Below are 22172 nucleotides of genomic sequence, written 5' to 3'. Positions count from 1 at the left end.
TTCTTCAAGAAGACCATGGGGGGGGGGGGGCGTGGATCATGACCACTCTCCAAACAGTCAGAATTCACAATAATAAGGTGGGTGAAGCTGTCCACAACCGTCTGGCCTCCACCCTAGGACAGACAGACAGATAAATATTATATTTTATAAATACAGAGAGAGATACCCAAGGAATCGCCTACCCGCCGAAGCCGTACATGCCCAAACATGATTTCATTTCAAAATCTATTTAGAAAAACTTCTCAGGAATAATAAGGAAACCTTTGACAAGCCAACGACTTCCTCTCCCTGTCGAGCCCACTAGAGAGATGGAAGCCCTCAGGTAAATTCTGGTCAATTCAATAAGTGCAATAAAAGCATTTTTTCCCCAGGAGTGACAAGGGTCGAGGACGAACCGAAATGTTGCCACTTCCGTTTCAAGTCTTAGGTTTGGATTATTTATTTCTTTGTATGTTATAATAATAGTAATATAAGTTAGTAATAAGTGTTAGATTTCACTTTAAAGCATCAAGTTAATGCACCACGAGGTACTAAGGTATGGTTTGGTAACGAAGTCTTTAAAAGGATTAAACAAAATTGATAAAAGCTATTGCAAGATTTTTTTTGTGATATTCCCGAACAAAAAATAAATTGATGAAACTTTATTTCTTGTGAGAAATGAACAACAGTTTGGAAAGCTGCAATTGGCAATTTTGTGATGCCCCAACTGGAGAGTTCCCAGGCCGCAGCGGGAGCTACAAGTTCTCAGGCCGCAGCGGGTGCTACCAGTTCCCAGGCAGCAGCAGGTGGTGCCTGTTCCCAGGCAGCAGCGGGTGACGCAAGATCACCACCACCAAGATAACAAAAAAACTGGCTCTCTCGTGTAGTTAAGGGACAGCCAGCCACTCGTACGAGACCCAGATACGTCGACAGGCGGCGCTTCCTGATAGTCAGTCTTACACACCCACAACACTGTGCCGAGACCCTCGTCCGAGGCAACGTCCACCGGCCTCTACTGACCGAGGTCATCACCACCTGAGGTCATCACCACCACCCGAGTTCACCATCACCTGAGGTCACCACCACCCTAGGTCACCAGGTCACCATGTTTGCAGCAGTGGTGCTGGTCATCAGCCTCCTGACACAGATATATGCCGGTAAGAGTGTCAGAGTAAACTAGTGTTGACACCCACTTGAGGTCACCACTTGGGCACCATGTCGTGCCAGTGATCCTGGTTTCTGGCCTCATCAAACACTACTTTCTCTTCTAGTGTCGTGTGCAGCTTAATGTTAGATGGTTTTCCTTACATTGATTTGTTTTTCATTAATATAATTAATGGCAAGATGGTAAATATTGTTAAAGAAATATGACGGGTTGGCTCACTCCTAAATAATTTTAACACAACTATATATATTCAGACAGAATTTGTTTACAGTTGTATCTCTAAACAGCACACAAGTACTGGTCCAGGCAGATGACAATTCTATCGTTCCAGTCTACAGGAAACATTTAACTCAACCAGGAACCTCCCTCACATGCCAGCCAACCGGTCATATTCATATAACAATATTACCATCTCCCCACTCTGGCCAACACTGCCATTATTTATGATAATAAAATAACAAATTATGCAAGAATGTGGGTCAAAAAGCATCTAGCATTAATAATGCTAAAGAAAAATGCAAATGAACTACAATATCAGCAATTGTTGGTCGGCCTGGGCCACAGCTGCCGCTCTCACCATGCGGGCAAGAACTGGACCTGTCCAAAACTGCTGGCCACCTCCCTGACCACCAACCATTGGTATAAATGGAATACAATGATTGAATAATACAACATGCATCTTCACAATTATAATGACGTAATAGTACATTAAACTGCAACTGGGTCTTTACTACTCAATAAATATGATAATAATGCATGTAAAATCAAGTTGACAAGGTATCACGGAAAGCAATAATTATTTTAAGCATTGAGTTAGAATCCAGTTTTATTACTGTGGGTGCAGGTGAAGGTGCTGACGCCTGCCCAGCGCCCTTCTTCATGATCGGGGAGGGCTGCTACTACTACAGTGAGACCTTCATGACGTGGCAAGAGGCACGAGCGACCTGCAAAAACCTCTTGCCGGAGGAAGACGCCGACCTGGTCGTCATGGACACTTACTGCGACGACTTCCTGAAAATAGAATCCTACGCCATCTCCAACGGTAGTTCTACTGTTGTTGTTACGGTGGCACAATGCTTGTAGTGATTGTATTGATAATGGGTTTATTGGAATGTCCGTGTGTGTGTTGTGGTGGTGTTAGTGGGAGTAATGCTGATGTAGAGTTACTGTGTTGTGATTGTTTGTGGTGATGGTGATAGTAGTTGACTGTGGTGATGGTGATGGGAGAGGTGTTAGTTTGCTGTAGACCACTCGTGACCAAAATTTTCTAAGGATCCACCCATGATCGCATGGAAAAAGAGGTAAATCCTTGAGACACCATCTAGTTAGGGTGGGCCCCCGCCCATGGGCGTAGCCAAGGTGAACCCGCCCGTGGGCCTAACCAAGGGGGACCAGAAAATAAGCTGAGGTATAGATATAACCAAACTAACCTCACCTGACACAGGAGGGCAACATCCTCATCCTGTAGTTTTAGAGAGTCCGAGGAGTGCTCAGAAGGGTCCTACATTACTCAGATGATCGATGTTAAAATAAAGATTTGAAGTCGTGATTAGTAGGGATCTAAAGGCAAAAAATGAATGCATTAATGTTCGGAATGAGGCAAATATGCTTCTGGGAACTAATTTCTTGAAGCGTTAGCAATAAGACATAAACTCTCGGCACAACGCTTATGCCCCACATTATACTGACGACACCCACTTTTTTTTTTTGCAGGGATATTCCTGCGTGGGCCCTAAGCCTCTGGCTGGCCCACTAAGTATTGCTCGTTTCTGTTTTACTTGGGCGGAGTATGAGTATTTATGACTCGTATGGTCGCTTCAGTAAGATTTTGTCCCATGTGTTTAACAACTTCTGCTCTGTTGAATCTAAGTTGAAATCTTAATGGGTTTGTAACTTTGCACTGTCTTAATTAATGTTCTAGTGGTCTGTCGGGCATTTCTCCACAGTGCTGGCATTTTCTCTCATCTTTCGGAACCTGTAAACCTATTTCCCATGCACATGGGTATCCAAGCCTGATGCGATGTAAGTGTACTTCTGTTGTTCTACTGCTCCCTTTCATCAAACTAAGTGATTCATAGTTGGTTGAATTCTTGTACCAACCCGCAGATCCTGATGCTGCAACTGCTGGTTTGTGATCAATGAACATCTTTTGCATTGCTCTGTTTCAATTTACTTTTTTAATCTGTGATAGACTCTGTGGTATGTAAATGTCTAGATTTCTTCTCTTAGTTGCAAGTTTTTGCAGCTGCGTCTGCAATGTCATTTCCTATTATTCCCACATGACTTAGCACCAAGTTGATAAGTACCCGACGGCCTTGACGTTTTATTGTTTGCATTAATGATATGACATTTGTGACCAGATGGATGTTATCACGAATGTGTTTTTGTTGCAAAGTTTCGATGGTAGTTCTCGAATCTGTATGTATGATAACATATTGTCGGTACATTATATGTGTATTTTGTTCATGTTGTCGGTGTTCAGCAAGAGCATGTTCCAAAGCCTTTTGAATGGCTAACATCTCTGTTTGTAAAGTCGAACACGCATTTATAGCCTACAACTATTTACAAAGTTTCCTGTTTTAACTGCAGCTCCGGTTTCTTGTCCCAGCTGGTCTACTGATCCATCTGTGAAGTAAGTGAAGCTGTCGGGTGCCAAGTTTCCTTCTATATGCATCTGTGCAATATTACGTAGCACATGAGGATTAGTCCGGTTCTTTTTTCCTTCAAGAACCATAATCCTAAATTCTGCTGGTGGAGATTTCCAAGGAGCTTGCATAACAAAGTCTACATGTATTTCGTCGACACCCTTCTCAGTGACTGTGTTTGTTATATCGAATGTATTGATGGTGTTTATCGCACAATGGGTCCACCTGTTGCTATTGGAGGCTCTTCTGCCCCGAGTTAGTACTCCAGTGATAATATCTTAAGTGAACTGATTCTAGGTCTAGTCAATATCTTGGTCAGCATGCACGCAGCAATCCCTTTCACCCTTATTTCAATCGACGCTAGTTTGCTTTCTATTCTTAATTCAGTATTTTAGTCCATCTGGGAGCTCCGGTTATGACTCGCATTGCATCATTTTGAATAACTTCAACGTTTGCCCACTAACCAGGAGAAAGAGTGAGTAGAGTAGGCGCTGCATAATTAACTAGGGAACGAACGGAGTGTATGTAAAACATTTTTAACACTTTGAGTCCCGCTCCTAGACGGGGCCCTGTAATTGCTCTCATTATATTCATTCGTGATTTTGCTTTCTCCTTTAGACACCCGTTTACTGTGGCATTCCCATCGTTGCGATAATTACGTTCAACAACACCTACGTGTACAGTTTTTTTTGTCACACAGTTCGGTAGAAGCAGGCTGAATCTTACTTGTTTTCTTTCACGAACTATTAGTTTTATATGTTAGAATGACATTATTTCTAAATCAAAAAGCTTTTTGGTGTTTTGACCTGCCGTTAGTGACTGGCGGTGGAGCCCAGCAAGGTACGGTGAGACATCTAATCAACAAGGATATGTACCCTGAGAGTGTACCCCATTTGTGGGTGTACCGTATATACACTAAGAGTTTAGTTTAGTCCTGGACTGTGTACAGTACTAAAGTATACTTATTGGTAGATCTGTAATGTATTAAGTGGTTTCCTTAATAACCCTAAAGAGGTTGACAGGCTTCAAGTCCAACACTAAACCAAGCCAAGAACCTGATGTAACTCTTCAGGTCTACCTCGCTACATAGTCTCCCCGCCTGGCTCCTCTGATGGCAATTACTTGAATATTTAGGTCATACAGTTCAGTTGTGGTCGCCACACTATAGAATGATCATATATTCATTAGAACTTGTACAAAATAGGTTGACTAAAATAATTCCAGGAAATTGAAACCATCCTTATGAAGAGAAATTAGAAAGGCTTAACCCATTTGTAAGGGGTGAAATGATTCAACTATATAAATTGATGAAAGGGTATAACAAGGGGAATATCAATAAGGATATAAATATATCAAAACAAGATAGTGTAAACATGATTGTTCATTATGAAAAAAAATGCTTGGTATCGTAATAATCGCTGTTTGAAGTCAGCGTTCGACATACATATATGAATGTGTTTGTGTAGATATATATAAGAGCTGCCTCATATGGGTCAATAGGTCTTTTGTAATTCTCACACTGCAATTGTGTTTGTTGTAACAGTCACACACTGTTACTGTGTCTAACCTATAATCCAAGGATTTAATATAATAATTTTTATTTCCATTCCAAACTTATGTTGCTGAATGTATGCTATGCTTCTCCGATAAATTTCACCTACAATTATTTAAGATGTATTTGGAGTCTAATTTTCATCTCCCTGGCATTTTATTTTTCAAAGATTTTGCTCTGTTTAAATAATCATATTAAATTTGCAATGAAGTATTCTAAACACATGAAAACTGTGTAACACTACCAGCCTCCATGACAGTGGCTCTTCCCTCAACACCTTCTCTCCCTCAGGCCTGAAGTCATTTTGGGTTGGCGCTGCTAAAGTGAACCTCCAGGACTACTGGTCGTGGGTGGATGGACGCCCCGTAGACCTCACGGGTCATTACTGGAAAGCCGGATACCCAACAATTGCCAACGATGAGAACTGCGCCTACGTGAGTTCTACTGGTGAATTCGTCTTGCGGGTGCGATTATATAACGACGTCTGTTATGATATATGGCCCTTCCTGTGCCAGCTGGGCGTCCAAGCATTGGAATAGACTTGGATATTGTGTCTGCTCAGTCATTAAACTATATATTTCAGTACAAAATCTGAACTGTTGGATATATAAAAAAAATCTAGAATATGTACCCAAGCACTATTATCGTGATAACCTATATGTTCTATTCTGTTAAGAGAGCAGTTTGAAAAATCATATATAAAACAAAAACTTTACAAATAAAAAGATAATGTTTATAATAAATGCGTCAAGCGTTCCAAGTATTTCTGTTAATAATTGTTGAGGTTATTAATAAACATTAACTGTAACGTAGTTAACTGTTTCTCCAGTCCTGCCCCACCTGCTCAGCCCCTGCTTGAACACTCACAAGTGAACGAGAACACTGCACAGTATAATGTTGTTTCATTAAAGCAACCAGTTCTTACTATCCGGAACACAACCTGAATAAAATACAATGTCGTCTATTCCTGTCCCGTTTCCTAATAACATAATTAATAATTAGAATTAAAGCACTTGATGTGGGACTCCCATGGCAGTTATGGCGGGTCTACTGTGAATACCTTTGTCGTGGAGCAGTTGGTCTGGGACTACCACGATAGTTATGGTGGGTCTACTGTGACTACCTAGGTGGTGGGCCTGTTCGTCTGGGACTCCCATGGAAGTTATCGTGGGTCTGCCTTGGGGGTGGGTCAGTTGGTCTGGGACACCCATGGTAGTTATATCCGGTCTACTGCGACTACTTTTGTGGAGAAACAGAGTCATGGCGTTCCAAAAAGTGAACAAATCTTTTGTCATGTTAGGTTAGGGCACCAGTTGGACTCGTGTAGCGGTTTGGGGGTTTGTTTAACATGTTAGAACATGCAGGCGAGGAGTCACAATAACGCAGCTGAAATATGTTGACCAAACCACACACTAGAAAGTGAAGCGACGGACCAAAACGTCGTCGTCCCTTCACTTTCTAGTGTTTGGTTTGGTCAATATGTTAGAACATGTTTGGCATGGTGAAATTTGTGTTTCAATAGGTATGTATGTTGGATGTGTGTTTGGGTGGATAATGCATGCATATTTGAATAAAAACGAAGAATGACACGTAGGATGGGAGAAGCATAACTGAATAGTATAGATCGTCCTTACACTGAGCTCCATTTTCTGTAATGGTCTGTGAAATCCCAAGGGAATGACATTGGCTTTGCACAAATGTAATGTACTAGCTTTATGTAATGTAAAGGCTTTGCTGTGTACTATCGACAATTCTCGGGTATATATTCTGAATCAGTGGCACCAGTTTACGTTCTAATACTAAAATGAAACCCTTAGTGCATTCCCCACGGTAAATTGGCTTTTAGTACTCGGTTTAGTATAAAATGAGCTTAAGAATGGTATTTTATTTGTGATGGGGGTTTGGAGGGGGGGGGATTAAATTGGAAATATGTATCCAAGTCAGCCCTCAGAAATCTCATATTCTGTAACTAAAAAAAGATCCCATTTTTGCTGAAAGCTTTTTAGTTAATAAAACAATAAACAATAAATATTTTATTTAGGAAAAGTACATACATAGATGCAGAGTTACAAACATTCTGTTGATTTATAGATAGAGCTAGTACATACATAACCTAAAGCCACTAATACACATAGCGTTTCGGCCATGGTGTGGAGGAAAAACACTTAGACTAAAACTTAATAGTAATTGGGAGTAAAGTATAAATTGTGTTAAAAAAGGAATTAAAAAAGAATAAAAAAGGGGGAACATGGCAAAAAATAGCAATTGTACAAGTTGGTCAATAATCAACATTGTTTAGAATAGCAAGACAAGGGTTGACATTAGAGGGTAAGGTAGGTTGCATGGAGTTAATTAATTTAATTAAGTAGTACCTAGTTCTACTCTTAAACTGGTTGAGAGAGGTACAGCCTTTGACATGATCAGGGAGGTCATTCCACATTCTGTGTCCCTTAAGTTGTAGAGCATTTCTAGTTTGCTTAAGTCGCCCTCTTGGAATATCAAATAGATATTTGTTTCTGGTGTGGTGCCCACGGGTTCTGTTACAACCTTCTAGGAAACTTTTAAGATCAGGATTGACATTGCAGTTCAGAGATTTAAAATATATAAGAGAACACATGAGAGGATGTGCAGTGACTTAATATCTAACATATTCAAAGATTTGAATAAGGTTGAGCTGAGTCGATAATAGTAATGGGTTGCATGAACCATCACTCATTCGACCATAGAATGTTTATCATATTGAAATCGTTCCCCAAGCTAGGATCACATCATTGTAAACTAAAAATTCATTGTTAGAGCCCGGAAGGAGAGTCATGACCCCGACGAAATATAGCGACAAACGACCAGTATGAGAACAAACATTCTGGGATTAATTGGGCTAACTCCGATAAATATTCGTTGTATAATATAGCAGTCACTAAAGTTTTTCTTTCCTTAATACAAATAGCAAAGCGGTATTATTATAGTTCCAAGCGTATCATATTTACATTTTTGGGTATAAATGTGTTTTAATATCGAAGAATACAATGGCAATCTTCGTTATGAAATGTCAAAATATGGGGATAGTTAATTAAACATTTTTAAAATTCAAACATGCTGTTTACATTAATAGCCTCAGTCATTTTGTGTAAGGCAATGCAAACGACATACCTCTCTTTTAAACAATTGTAATGCTATATAAAGTTAATATAGTGTTGTGTTTTATTCTGAGCGGTTCAATGTACTTTTGGAATCTGTGTATATTCCTCATTATACTGTAAATTTTGCATCACAGTAGTCGTATTGTGGTTGGAGACCCAATGAACTTATAAATACTATTGAGAGGATGATTTAATTTAGCACCTCTCATTAAGTCTATTTAGCGAAACTGCAAGCATCTCTGAAACTCTCTATATTCCCAAAACTCTGAAACTACAAATAATAATCATTATTTCAGTAATAGTATTTCTGTGGGGGCGGGGAGGGGAGACGTGTGAAATAAGTTTTTAGTAATATAGAAAGATAGTATAAGTAATATAGTATAAGTAATAAGTAAGAAATAGGGTTTTATAAACTCTTGAAATCGCCTACCTGCCGAAACTGTATATGCCAAAAAAAAAAAAAAACCACTGCTGGGGCTTTAGATAAACAACTGAAAAGATCATGAGGGCAATGGAGGAACCTCGGGCAAGCTGCCGGCTTCCTGTCCTCGCCGAGGCTACTATTATTAGCGAGCCCTAAGGCAAATTAATATAAAAATAATGATTATATGGAACAGCCAACCGGCCAAACCCGTAATAAAACTTTAGAACTCTGACAGCTAAGGTTTTAAAAATACAGCTGGAAAAGATCATCAGAGCAAATGGAGGGACCTTGGACAAGCCGCTGACTTTCTATCCTCGTCGAGGCCACTAGTATTAGTGAGTCCTCAGGCAGGTAAGTAAGTAATTAACAAAAGAAGGCACCAAGCCGGAGCCCTCAGACAAATTAATATAAAATAATGATAATTGTATGGAACCGTTTACCTGCTGATGCCGGAAATGCCAAAAAAAACTTTGCTGGGCTTTAGAAAAGCAGCTGAAAAGATCATTAGGGCAAATAAAGAAACCTCCGGGAAGCCGCCATCTTCTTGTCTTTGTCGAGGCCACTTTATTTCATAAAAAAAACTGCTTGGAACTTGAATAAACTCGTGCTAGAACTTGGGTAGAACTTTTAATCAGTTACTCCCCTCTCACTCCGCCACACAAAACTGCCAGCCCCCTCTCACTCTCCATCCAGCCCCACCCGACTGCCGATCACGATCTCACAAAGCTATATTTATTTAAAATAATATGTAAAATATGAGGCAGATTTATATTTACATTATATATACCATATAAACTGCATTTAATATTATGAAGAACATCTGTCCATTATAATAGTTTGCTTTTATTATTACATAAATACTTAATATATTTTGTGAAAAACGTATTTTGAGGAAACAGGCTCGGATGGTAGTCGTAATTACAGTGCCACAAAATCTTTAATACATTAACATAAACTAGGCATAACTGAACATATATTGTTTATATTGTTCTATTAGATTGTTTTTCTTCTAGTTATTAAAGTTTAAAGAAACCTTGAGTTTTATTTTTCTGAGATAATAATTCAGAGGAAAATAATTGGTATATTTTGGTAGAAATCTTTCTTGTAAACATATGTTGTTAAATATGACCGTAAAGGTAAGATTAATGATTCTAACACGAATCCTTTGAATATTTCCTATGTTTTTCTTCACTGTCGAGGGAAGTTGAAAAATTAACTCTCCAAAGTTCATTAATGTTAATTATTAATTGGCTGTTCAACAGCAAATTAACACATAATTACATTTTACACACTTCAAGACCTCGAACCAACACAGAAGCAAGAAGATATATTGATTGATGAAGATTAAGCCACCCAAAAGGTGGCACGGGCATGAATAGCCCGAAAGTGGTGGCCCATTTGAGCCATTACCAGTATCAATAGATGATACGGGATATCTGTGGAGGTGCGACTGCACCCTGCGTGACGGGAGATGTCTCCCGTGACACACACGAAGAAGATAGAACACGCAATGCCCTATTATACCCATTGTGCTATTGATCCACTTGTTCATATCAATCATGTCCTGTATCACCTCACTCCAAGCGAATATAAACATTAGCAGAGTATGGAAAATTTGTCACCATCTGGTCACCACTTGGTCCGGGAGACATCTCCCGTCACGCAGGGAGCAGTTGCGCCTCCACAGATCTCTTAAGCAGTATCAGCTCTTGATTCTGGTAATGTTTTTCAGCCTGTAAGTGGTGGCTGAAAAGGGCCGCCACTTACAGGCTATTCATACCCGTGCCACCTCTTGGGTGGCTTAATCTTCATCAATCAATTCAATCTGTTTTTCTGTTTTTACGGGCTATTCATGCCCGTGCCACCTTTTGGGTGGCTTAATCTTCATCAATCAATCTAAATTGTCCACGGGAGACATCTCCCGTCACGCAGGGTGCAGTTGCACCTCCACAGATCTCCAGTATCATCTCTTGATACTGATAAATGGCTCAAAAGGGCCATCACTTGCGGGCTATTCATGCCCGTGCCACCTTTTGGGTGGCTTAATCTTCATCAATCAATCAATCAATCAATCAAACTGTTTAAATCACGGAAGACATCTTCCGTCACGCAGGGTGCAGTTGCACCTCCACAGATCTCCAGTATCATCTATTGATACTGGTGATGGCTCAAAAGGGCCACCACTTACGAGCTATTCATGCCCGTGCCACCTTTTGGGTGGCTTCATCTTAACACATTCACAAAGGAGACATCTTCCGTCATGCAGGGTGCATTCGCACCTCCACAGATCTCCAGTATCAGCTCTTGATACTGGTAATGGCTCAAAAGGGCCACCACTTACGAGCAATTCATGCCCGTGCCACCTTTCGGGTGGCTTAATCTTCATCAATCAATCGGAAAATTTGTCTTTGAAAATATAAGGAGCGCCTTGCAAAATGCTTCGCTAGGCGTCAGACCATTAAATATATAGTGAAAATGAACTTTGGCGAGTTAATTTTTCAACTTCCCTCGACAGTGAGAAAAACATAAAAAATATTCAGGAGATTCGTGTTAGGGTCATTAATCTTACCTTTACGGTCATATTCAACAACATAGGATAATAATTCTGAAGGAATACTCTTTCTCTTCCCCATCCCATATTTCTTCATCTCTTCCTGTTTTCTTCTCTCATTCTATTTCTCCTTCATTTTTTACACAGGAATGCAAGCCCCGGGTTCAGTTCCCTACGTCCAGTCTATCAAGCACAGTAAATTTCTCTAACTGAGGCAGTATCTTGCCCTTTTAAGTTTTTTATATTGCACTCCCTCTCTCTTTCTTTGAACAAGTTTGCTCATGCAAAGAACTGTGGTATTTAAAAAAATTACAAAACAAAATAAACACATTCTTAAAAAAAACATCAACTTACACATAAAAAGCATAAACATGCATACTCTTACACAACATACTCATACACAAACATACATTATCGACCAGGCCTCCTTTTTATTACACATTCCCCAGGAAGCAGCCCCCCTACCAGCTGTTAAACTCCATGACACCTATTTACTGCTAGATGAACGGGTGCATCTGCGTGAAAGAAACTCTGTCCATTTGTTTCCGCCTCCACTGGGAATCGAACCCAGAACCTTAGGACGAGGTTCTAATGGACGAGGTTCTTAGGACGAGGACAGCGCAATCCCAAGCGCTGTCCACTCAGGTGTCAGATCCCATAAACACATTGAAAAAATGCATACAAAACTTACACAAAAATGCTCATTTCACATACACTTGCTTATATACAAACATATACAGAAAAAAAATTATCCACGTTTCTACTGGTCAAATTAAAAACATTTTTAATTTTAATTGTTTATTTAGTATGTTAAAAACTACAATAATGATAATAATATATAGGCTACAAAATCATGTTTGGGGGAAGTTTATTTTTCGGCTGACTCTTGCTGATAATTATGTTTCATTCACAATGGGTATTCCCAAGTCTGCCGTAGGAGTGGGCCTCACAAAGTCCAGCTCGTCATAAAGCCGCTGTCCACACTCGAATATGTCGGCCACCTCGGTGTACGACTTCGTTGGTGATGTGAACCCCTCAACAGGTCCAAACTGGGTCGTAAACATACTCACTGCAGCGCCTGCTAACTCTGCCAGACCCTCGGAGTCGTTATTACTAATGAGCGCCACCGCCAAGTTTAACGTCTGCGATGACAGCAGGTCCTCTGTACATAGTTGGGATGTTGTCCCAATATTCTCTACCACATGTTTCGGGTTCTCCAAAAGTATTTTTTTGCCCCTGACGACGTCTTCTTTACCAGAGGCAGTCCACTGCTTGTGGTCGTCAATTTGGCAAGGGCCAGCTTCACAGCCGCCTCATCGCTCTTGCTAATTTGGTAAACGGCTCCCCAGGGGACGAGTGCTGGAGGAGGTGGGTTGTTACTTCCGGATGGTGGCACATAACCCGAGATCGATGGTTGAGGGAAAGTCTCGTGCTTTTAGTAACACTTTTGGTCCTTTTCCCACACGGGGCCGTCCACCGGCGTCGACCTTGCGTGGATAGCCTAGTAAAACGTGCTTCGGACACAGACTGTTCCCAGTCATTCCTCCAGTCCTGGGCAGGACAACGCGTGGTCATCGTCGTCACCGTTGCAGTCGGTGCTACCGTTTGTGACCCCACCGCTTTAGTCGTCGTCGTCGTCGTACTCGTTACCGCCGACACCTCCATAACTTCGGTCTCTACAGTTTGAGCCGTTATTGTTGTCGTCGTCAATGCCGCGAGGGTCTCCTCCGCAAGCACCACCGGAGTCAACATTGCCGTTAAGAGGGACAGGACTTTCTCCTAAGGTTTCAGAACCTCATTAAAACCTTAAATTTAAAGTGTCCTCACCTAACCTAACAGACTAGGACAGAGGACCCAAAACAGAAAATGGGACAGTACGAAACTTTCGCGAGCTGCTTTAATTTTCAAGTACTGCGGTTTTTAGCCTTAGTGCGCATGCGAGCGAAAAGCAATGTAATATGTAAGAGGACGGGTTGCATGAGTTGTCGCAACGGGAGGCAAATCCTTCTTCAAGAAGACCATGGGGGGGGGGGGGGCGTGGATCATGACCACTCTCCAAACAGTCAGAATTCACAATAATAAGGTGGGTGAAGCTATCCACAGCCGTCTCGCCTCCACCCTGGGACAGACAGACAGATAAATATTATATTTTATAGATACAGAGAGAGATACCCAAGGAATCGCCTACCCGCCGAAGCCGTACATGCCCAAACATAATTTCATTTCAAAATCTATTTAGAAAAACTCCTCAGGAATAATAAGGAAACCTTTGACAAGCCAACGACTTCCTCTCCCTGTCGAGACCACTAGAGAGATGGAAGCCCTCAGGTAAATTCTGGTCAATTCAATAAGTGCAATAAGAGCATTTTTTCCCCAGGAGTGACAAGGGTCGAGGACGAACCGAAATGTTGCCACTTCCGTTTCAAGTCTTAGGTTTGGATTATTTATTTCTTTGTATGTTATAATAATAGTAATATAAGTTAGTAATAAGTGTTAGATTTCACTTTAAAGCATCAAGTTAATGCACCACGAGGTACTAAGTTATGGTTTGGAAACGAAGTCTTTAAAAGGATTAAACAAAAATGATAAAAGCTATTGCAAGATTTTTTTTGTGATATTCCCGAACAAAAAATAAATTGATGAAACTTTATTTCTTGTGAGAAATGAACAACAGTTTGGAAAGCTGCAATTGGCAATTTTGTGAAGCCCCAACTGGAGAGTTCCCAGGCAGCAGCGGGAGCTACAAGTTCCCAGGCAGCAGCAGGTGGTGTCAGTTCCCAGGCAGCAGCGAGTGACGCAAGATCACCACCAGCAAGATAACAATAAAACTGGCTCTCTCGTGTAGTTAAAGGACAGCCAGCCACTCGTACGAGACCCAGATACGTCGACAGGCGTCGCTTCCTGATAGTCTGTCTTACACACCCACAACACTGTGCCGAGACCCTCGTCCGAGGCAACATCCACCGGCCTCTACTGACCGAGGTCATCACCACCTGAGGTCACCACCACCCGAGGTCACCACCACATAACGTCACCATGTTTGCAGCGGTGGTGCTGGTCATCAGCCTCCTGACACAGATGGATGCCGGTAAGAGTGTCAGAGTAAACTAGTGTTGACACCCACTTGAGGCCACAATGTCGTGCCAGTGATCCTGGTTTCTGGCCTCATCAAACACTACTTTCTCTTCTAGTGTCGTGTGCAGCTTAATTTTAGATGGTTTTCCTTACATTGATTTGTTTTTCATTAATATAATTAATGGCAAGATGGTAAATATTGTTAAAGAAATATGACGGGTTGGCGCACTCCTAAATGATTTTAACACAACTATATATTCAGACAGAATTTGTTCATAATTGTATCTCTAAACAGCACACAAGTACTGGTCCAGGCAGATGACAATTCTATCGTTCCAGTCTCAAAGAAACTTAACTCGACCAGGAACCTCCCTCACATGCCAGCCAACCCGTCATATTCATATAACAATATTACCATCTCCCCACTCTGGCCAACACTGCCATTATTTATGATAATAAAATAACAAATTATGCAAGAATATGGGTCAAAAAGCATCTAGCATTAATAATGCTAAAGAAAAATGCAAATGAACTACAATACCAGCAATTGTTGGTCGGCCTGGGCCACAGCTGCCGCTCTCACCATGTGGGCAAGAAATGGACCTGTCCAAAACTGCTGGCCACATCCCTGACCACCAACCGTTGGTATAAATGGAATACAATGATTGAATAATACAAAATGCATCTTCACAATTATAATGACGTAATATTACATTAAACTGCAACTGAGTCTTTACTATTCAATAAATATGATAATAATGCATGTAAAATCAAGTTGACAAAGTATCACGGAAAGCAAGAATTATTTTAAGCATTGAGTTAGAATCCAGTTTAATTACTGTGGGTGCAGGTGAAGGTGCTGACGCCTGCCCAGCGCCCTTCTTCATGATCGGGGAGGGCTGCTACTACTACAGTGAGACCTTCATGACGTGGCAAGAGGCACGAGCGACCTGCAAAAACCTCTTGCCGGAGGAAGAAGCCGACCTGGTCGTCATGGACACTTACTGCGACGACTTCCTGAAAATAGAATCCTACGCCATCTCCAACGGTAGTTCTACTGTTGTTGTTACGGTGACACAATGCTTGTAGTGATTGTATTGATAATGGGTTTATTGGAATGTCCGTGTGTGTGTTGTGGTGGTGTTAGTGGGAGTAATGCTGATGTAGAGTTACTGTGTTGTGATTGTTTGTGGTGCTGGTGATAGTAGTTGACTGTGGTGATGGTGATGGGAGAGGTGTTGGTTTGCTGTAGACCACTCGTGACCAAAATTTTCTAAGGATCCACCCATGATCGCATGGAAAAAGAGGTAAATCCTTGAGACACCATCTAGTTAGGGTGGGCCCCCGCCCATGGGCGTAGCCAAGGTGAACCCGCCCGTGGGCCTAACCAAGGTGAACCAGAAAATAAGCTGAGGTATAGATATAACCAAACTAACCTCACCTGACAATGGAGGGCAACATCCTCATCCTGTAGTTTTAGTGAGGTCGAGGAGTGCTCAAAAAGGTCCTACATTACTCAGATGATCGATGTTAAAATAAAGATTTGAAGTCGTGATTAGTAGGGATCTAAAGGCAAAAAATGAATACATTAATGTTCGGAATGAGGCAAATATGCTTCTGGGAACTAATTTCCTGAAGCGTTAGCAATAAGACATAAACTTTCGGCACAACGCTTATGCCCCACATTATACTGACGACACCCACTTTTTTTTTTTGCAGGGATATTCCTGATTGGGCCCTAAGCCTCTGGCTGGCCCACCAAGTATTGCTCGTTTCTGTTTTACTTGGGCGGAGTATGAGTATTTATGACTCGTATGGTCGCTTCAGTAAGATTTTGTCCCATGTGTTTAACAACTTCTGCTCTGTTGAATCTAAGTTGAACTCTTAATGGGTTTGTAACTTTGCACTGTCTTAATTAATGTTCCAGTGGTCTGTCGGGCATTTCTCCACAGTGCTGACATTTTTTCTCATCTTTCGGAACCTGTAAACCTATTTCCCATGCACATGGGTATCCAAGCCTGATGCGATGTAAGTGTACTTCTGTTGTTCTACTGCTCCCTTTCATCAAACTAAGTGATTCATAGTTGGTTGAATCCTTGTACCAACCTGCAGATCCTGATGCTGCAACTGCTGGTTTGTGATCAATGAACATCTTTTGCATTGCTCTGTTTCAATTTACTTTTTTATTCTGTGATAGACTCTGTGGTATGTAAATGTCTAGATTTCTTCTCTTAGTTGCAAGTTTTTGCAGCTGCGTCTGCAATGTCATTTCCTATTATTCCCACATGACTTAGCACCAAGTTGATAAGTACCCGACGGCCTTGACGTTTTATTGTTTGCATTAATGATATGACATTTGTGACCAGATGGATGTTATCACGAATGTGTTTTTGTTGCAAAGTTTCGATGGTAGTTCTCGAATCTGTATGTATGATAACATATTGTCGGTACATTATATGTGTATTTTGTTCATGTTGTCGGTGTTCAGCAAGAGCATGTTCCAAAGCCTTTTGAATGGCTAACATCTCTGTTTGTAAAGTCGAACACGCATTTATAGCCTCCAACTATTTACAAAGTTTCCTGTTTTAACTGCAGCTCCGGTTTCTTGTCCCAGCTGGTCTACTGATCCATCTGTGAAGTGAAGCTGTCGGGTGCCAAGTTTCCTTCTATATGCATCTGTGCAATATTACGTAGCACATGAGGATTAGTCCGGTTCTTTTTTCCTTCAAGAACCATAATCCTAAATTCTGCTGGGTAAGATTTCCAAGGAGCTTGCATAACAAAGTCTACATGTATTTCGTCGACACCGTTCTCAGTGACTGTGTTTGTTATATCGAATGTATTGATGGTGTTTATCGCACAATGGGTCCACCTATTGCTATTGGAGGCTCTTCTGCCCCGAGTTAGTACTCCAGTGATAATATCTTAAGTGAACTGATTCTAGGTCTAGTCAATATCTTGGTCAGCATACACGCAGCAATCCCTTTCACCCTTATTTCAATCGACACTAGTTTGCTTTCTATTCTTAATTCAGTATTTTAGTCCATCTGGGAGCTCCGGTTATGACTCGCATTGCATCATTTTGAATAACTTCAACGTTTGCCCACTAACCAGGAGAAAGAGTGAGTAGGGTAGGCGCTGCATAATCAACTAGGGAACGAACGGAGTGTATGTAAAACATTTTTAACACTTTGAGTCCCGCTCCTAGACGGGGCCCTGTAATTGCTCTCATTATATTCATTCGTGATTTTGCTTTCTCCTTTAGACACCCGTTTACTGTGGCATTCCCATCGTTGCGATAATTACGTTCAACAACACCTACGTGTACAGTTTTTTTTGTCACACAGTTCGGTAGAAGCAGGCTGAATCTTACTTGTTTTCTTTCACGAACTATTAGTTTTATATGTTAGAATGACATTATTTCTAAATCAAAAAGCTTTTTGGTGTTTTGACCTGCCGTTAGTGACTGGCGGTGGAGCCCAGCAAGGTACGGTGAGACATCTAATCAACAAGGATATGCCCAGCAAGGTACGGTGAGACATCTAATCAACAAGGATATGTACCCTGAGAGTGTACCCCATTTGTGGGTGTACCGTATATACACTAAGAGTTTAGTTTAGTCCTGGACTGTGTACAGTACTAAAGTATACTTATTGGTAGATCTGTAATGTATTAAGTGGTTTCCTTAATAACCCTAAAGAGGTTGACAGGCTTTAAGTCCAACACTAAACCAAGCCAAGAACCTGATGTAACTCTTCAGGTCTACCTCGCTACATAGTCTCCCCGCCTGGCTCCTCTGATGGCAATTACTTGAACATTTAGGTCATACAGTTCAGTTGTGGTCGCCACACTATAGAATGATCATATATTCAATAGAACGTGTACAAAATAGGTTGACTAAAATAATTCCAGGAAATTGAAACCTTCCTTATGAAGAGAAATTAGAAAGGCTTAACCCATTTGTAAGGGGTGAAATGATTCAACTATATAAATTGATGAAAGGGTATAACAAGGGGAATATCAATAAGGATATAAATATATCAAAACAAGATAGTGTAAACATGATTGTTCATTATGAAAAAAAATGCTTGGTATCGTAATAATCGCTGTTTGAAGTCAGCGTTCGACATACATATATGAATGTGTTTGTGTAGATATATATAAGAGCTGCCTCATATGGGTCAATAGGTCTTTTGTAATTCTCACACTGCAATTGTGTTTGTTGTAACAGTCACACACTGTTACTGTGTCTAACCTATAATCCAAGGATTTAATATAATAATTTTTATTTCCATTCCAAACTTATGTTGCTGAATGTATGCTATGCTTCTCCGATAAATTTCACCTACAATTATTTAAGATGTATTTGGAGTCTAATTTTCATCTCCCTGGCATTTTATTTTTCAAAGATTTTGCTCTGTTTAAATAATCATATTAAATTTGCAATGAAGTATTCTAAACACATGAAAACTGTGTAACACTACCAGCCTCCATGACAGTGGCTCTTCCCTCAACACCTTCTCTCCCTCAGGCCTGAAGTCATTTTGGGTTGGCGCTGCTAAAGTGAACCTCCAGGACTACTGGTCGTGGGTGGATGGACGCCCCGTAGACCTCACGGGTCATTACTGGAAAGCCGGATACCCAACAATTGCCAACGATGAGAACTGCGCCTACGTGAGTTCTACTGGTGAATTCGTCTTGCGGGTGCGATTATATAACGACGTCTGTTATGATATATGGCCCTTCCTGTGCCAGCTGGGCGTCCAAGCATTGGAATAGACTTGGATATTGTGTCTGCTCAGTCATTAAACTATATATTTCAGTACAAAATCTGAACTGTTGGATATATAAAAAAAATCTAGAATATATACCCAAGCACTATTATCGTGATAACCTATATGTTCTATCCTGTTAAGAGAGCAGTTTGAAAAATCATATATAAAACAAAAACTTTACAAATAAAAAGATAATGTTTATAATAAATGCGTCAAGCGTTCCAAGTATTTCTGTTAATAATTGTTGAGGTTATTAATAAACATTAACTATAACGTAGTTAACTGTTTCTCCAGTCCTGCCCCACCTGCTCAGCCCCCGCTTGAACACTCACAAGTGAACGAGAACACTGCACAGTATAATGTTGTTTCATTAAAGCAACCAGTTCTTACTATCCGGAACACAACCTGAATAAAATACAATGTCGTCTATTCCTGTCCCGTTTCCTAATAACATAATTAATAATTAGAATTAAAGCACTTGATGTGGGACTCCCATGGTAGTTATGGCAGGTCTACTGTGAATACCTTTGTGGTGGGGCTGTTGGTCTGGGACTCCCACGATAGTTATGGTGGGTCTACTGTGACTACCTTGGTGGTGGGGCTGTTGGTTTGGGACTCCCATGGAAGTTATCGTGTGTCTACCTTGGGGGTGGATCAGTTGGTCTGGGACACCCATGGTAGTTATATCCGGTCTACTGCGACCACTTTTGTGGTGAAACAGAGTCATGGCGTTCCAAAAAGTGAACAAATCTTTTGTCATGTTAGGTTAGGGCACCAGTTGGACTCGTGTTGTGTTTTGGGGGTTTGTTTAACATATTAGAATATGCAGCCGATGAGTCACAATAACGCAGCTGAAATATGTTGACCAAACCACACACTAGAAAGTGAAGGGACGGACCAAAACGTCGTCGTCCCTTCACTTTCTAGTGTTTGGTTTGGTCAATATGTTAAAACATGTCTGGCATGGTGAAATTTGTGTTTCAATAGGTGTGTGTATGTTGGATGTGTGTTTGGGTGGATAATGCATGCATATTTGAATAAAAACGAAGAATGACACGTAGGATGGGAGAAGCATAACTGAATAGTATAGGTCGTCCTTACACTGAGCTCCATTTTCTGTAATGGTCTGTGAAATCCCAAGGGAATGACATTGGCTTTGCACAAATGTAATGTACTAGCTTTGTGTAATGTAAAGGCTTTGCTATGTACTATCGACAATTCTCGGGTATATATTCTGAATCAATGGCACCAGTTTACGTTATATTACTAAAATGAAACCCTTAGTGCATTCCCTATGGTAAATTGGCTTTCAGTTTAGTATAAAATGAGCTTAAGAATGGTATTTTATTTGTGATGGGGGTTTGGAGGGCGGGGGGTCATATTGAAAATATGTATCCAAGTCAGCCCTCAGAAATCTCGTATTCTGTAACTATTAAAGATCCCATTTTTGCTGAAAGCTTTTTAGTTAATAAAACAATAAACAATAAACATTTTATTTAGGAAAAGTACATACATAGATGCAGAGTTACAAACATTCTGTTGGATTTATAGACAGAGCTAGTACATACAATAACTAAAGCCACTAATACACATAGCGTTTCGGCCATAGTGTGGAGGAAAAACACTTAGACTAAAACTTAATAGTAATTGGGAGTAAAGTATAAATTGTGTTAAAAAAAAGGAATAAAAAAGGGTGAACATAGCAAAAAATAGCAATTGTACAAGTTGGTCAATAATCAACATTGTTTAGAATAGCAAGACAAGGGTTGACATTAGAGGGTAAGGTAGGTTGCATGGAGTTAATTAATTTAATTAAGTAGTACCTAGTTCTACTCTTAAACTGGTTGAGAGAGGTACAGCCTTTGACATGATCAGGGAGGTCATTCCACATTCTGTGTCACTTAAGTTGTAGAGCATTTCTAGTTTGCTTAAGTCGCACTCTTGTAATATCAAATAGATATTTGTTTCTGGTGTGGTGCGCATGGGTTCTGTTACAACCTTCTAGGAAACTTTTAAGATCAGGATTGACATTGCAGTTCAGAGTTATAAATATATAAGATAACACATGAGAGGATGTGCAGTGACTTAATATCTAACATATTCAAAGATTTGAATAAGGTTGAGCTGAGTCGATAATAGTAATGAGTTGCATGAATCATCACTCATTCGACCATAGAATGTTTATCATATTGAAATCGTTCCCCAAGCTAGGATCACATCATTGTAAACTAAAAATTCATTGTTAGACTCCGGAAGGAGAGCCATGACCCCGACGAAATATAACGACAAACGACCAGTATGAGAACAAATATTCTGGGATTAATAGGGCTAACTCCGATAAATATTCGTTGTATAATATAGCAAAGTTTTTGTTTCCTTAATACAAATAGCAAAGCGGTATTATTATAGTTCCAAGCGTATCATATTTACATTTTTGGGTATAAATGTGTTTTAATATCGAAGAATACAATGGCAATCTTCGTTATGAAATGTCAAAATATGGGGATAGTTAAACATTTGTAAAATTCAAACATGCTGTTTACATTAATAGCCTCAGTCATTTTGTGTAAGGCAATGCAAACGACATACCTCTCTTTTAAACAATTGTAATGCTATATAAAGTTAATATAGTGTTGTGTTTTATTTTGAGCGGTGCAATATACTTTTGGAATCTGTGTATATTCCTCCTTTTAATGTAAATTTTGCATCACAGTAGTCGTATTGTGGTTGGAGACCCAATGAACTTATAAATACTATTGAGAGGATGATTTAATTTACCACCTCTCATTAAGTCTATTTGACGAAGCTGCATGCATCTCTGAAACTCTCTATATCCCCAAAACTCTGAAACTACAAATAATAATCA

At 40.3% G+C, this 22172-nt stretch overlaps 2 protein-coding genes across 3 annotated transcripts; both read left to right on the top strand.

Annotated features, from left to right (window-relative positions):
- Positions 1–860: 860 nt before the first annotated feature.
- Positions 861–19583, top strand: LOC138349994 (hepatic lectin-like). 2 transcript variants are annotated; one of them, XM_069300022.1, is made up of 4 exons: positions 861–1054; positions 14455–14544; positions 15382–15579; positions 19063–19583. In XM_069300022.1, exons 2-4 carry the CDS (start codon positions 14493–14495, stop codon positions 19308–19310), a joined length of 498 nt encoding a protein of 165 aa, XP_069156123.1. In that variant the 5' UTR covers positions 861–1054; positions 14455–14492; the 3' UTR covers positions 19311–19583. The 2 variants fall into 2 exon arrangements, with proteins under 2 accessions (XP_069156123.1, XP_069156121.1); XM_069300020.1 differs by lacking the exon at positions 861–1054 and having other exon boundaries at positions 14249–14544.
- Positions 999–8433, top strand: LOC138349995 (hepatic lectin-like). Its single transcript, XM_069300023.1, has 3 exons — positions 999–1136; positions 1989–2186; positions 5633–8433. The coding sequence occupies exons 1-3, from the start codon at positions 1085–1087 to the stop codon at positions 5878–5880; spliced, it is 498 nt and encodes a 165-aa protein (XP_069156124.1). The 5' UTR covers positions 999–1084; the 3' UTR covers positions 5881–8433.
- Positions 19584–22172: the final 2589 nt, after the last annotated feature.

The sequence above is a fragment of the Procambarus clarkii genome, chromosome 43 (genome assembly GCF_040958095.1).
Source record: "Procambarus clarkii isolate CNS0578487 chromosome 43, FALCON_Pclarkii_2.0, whole genome shotgun sequence".
Taxonomy (NCBI): Eukaryota; Metazoa; Arthropoda; class Malacostraca; order Decapoda; family Cambaridae; genus Procambarus; species Procambarus clarkii.
This window is presented reverse-complemented; position numbering and strand designations above follow the sequence as displayed.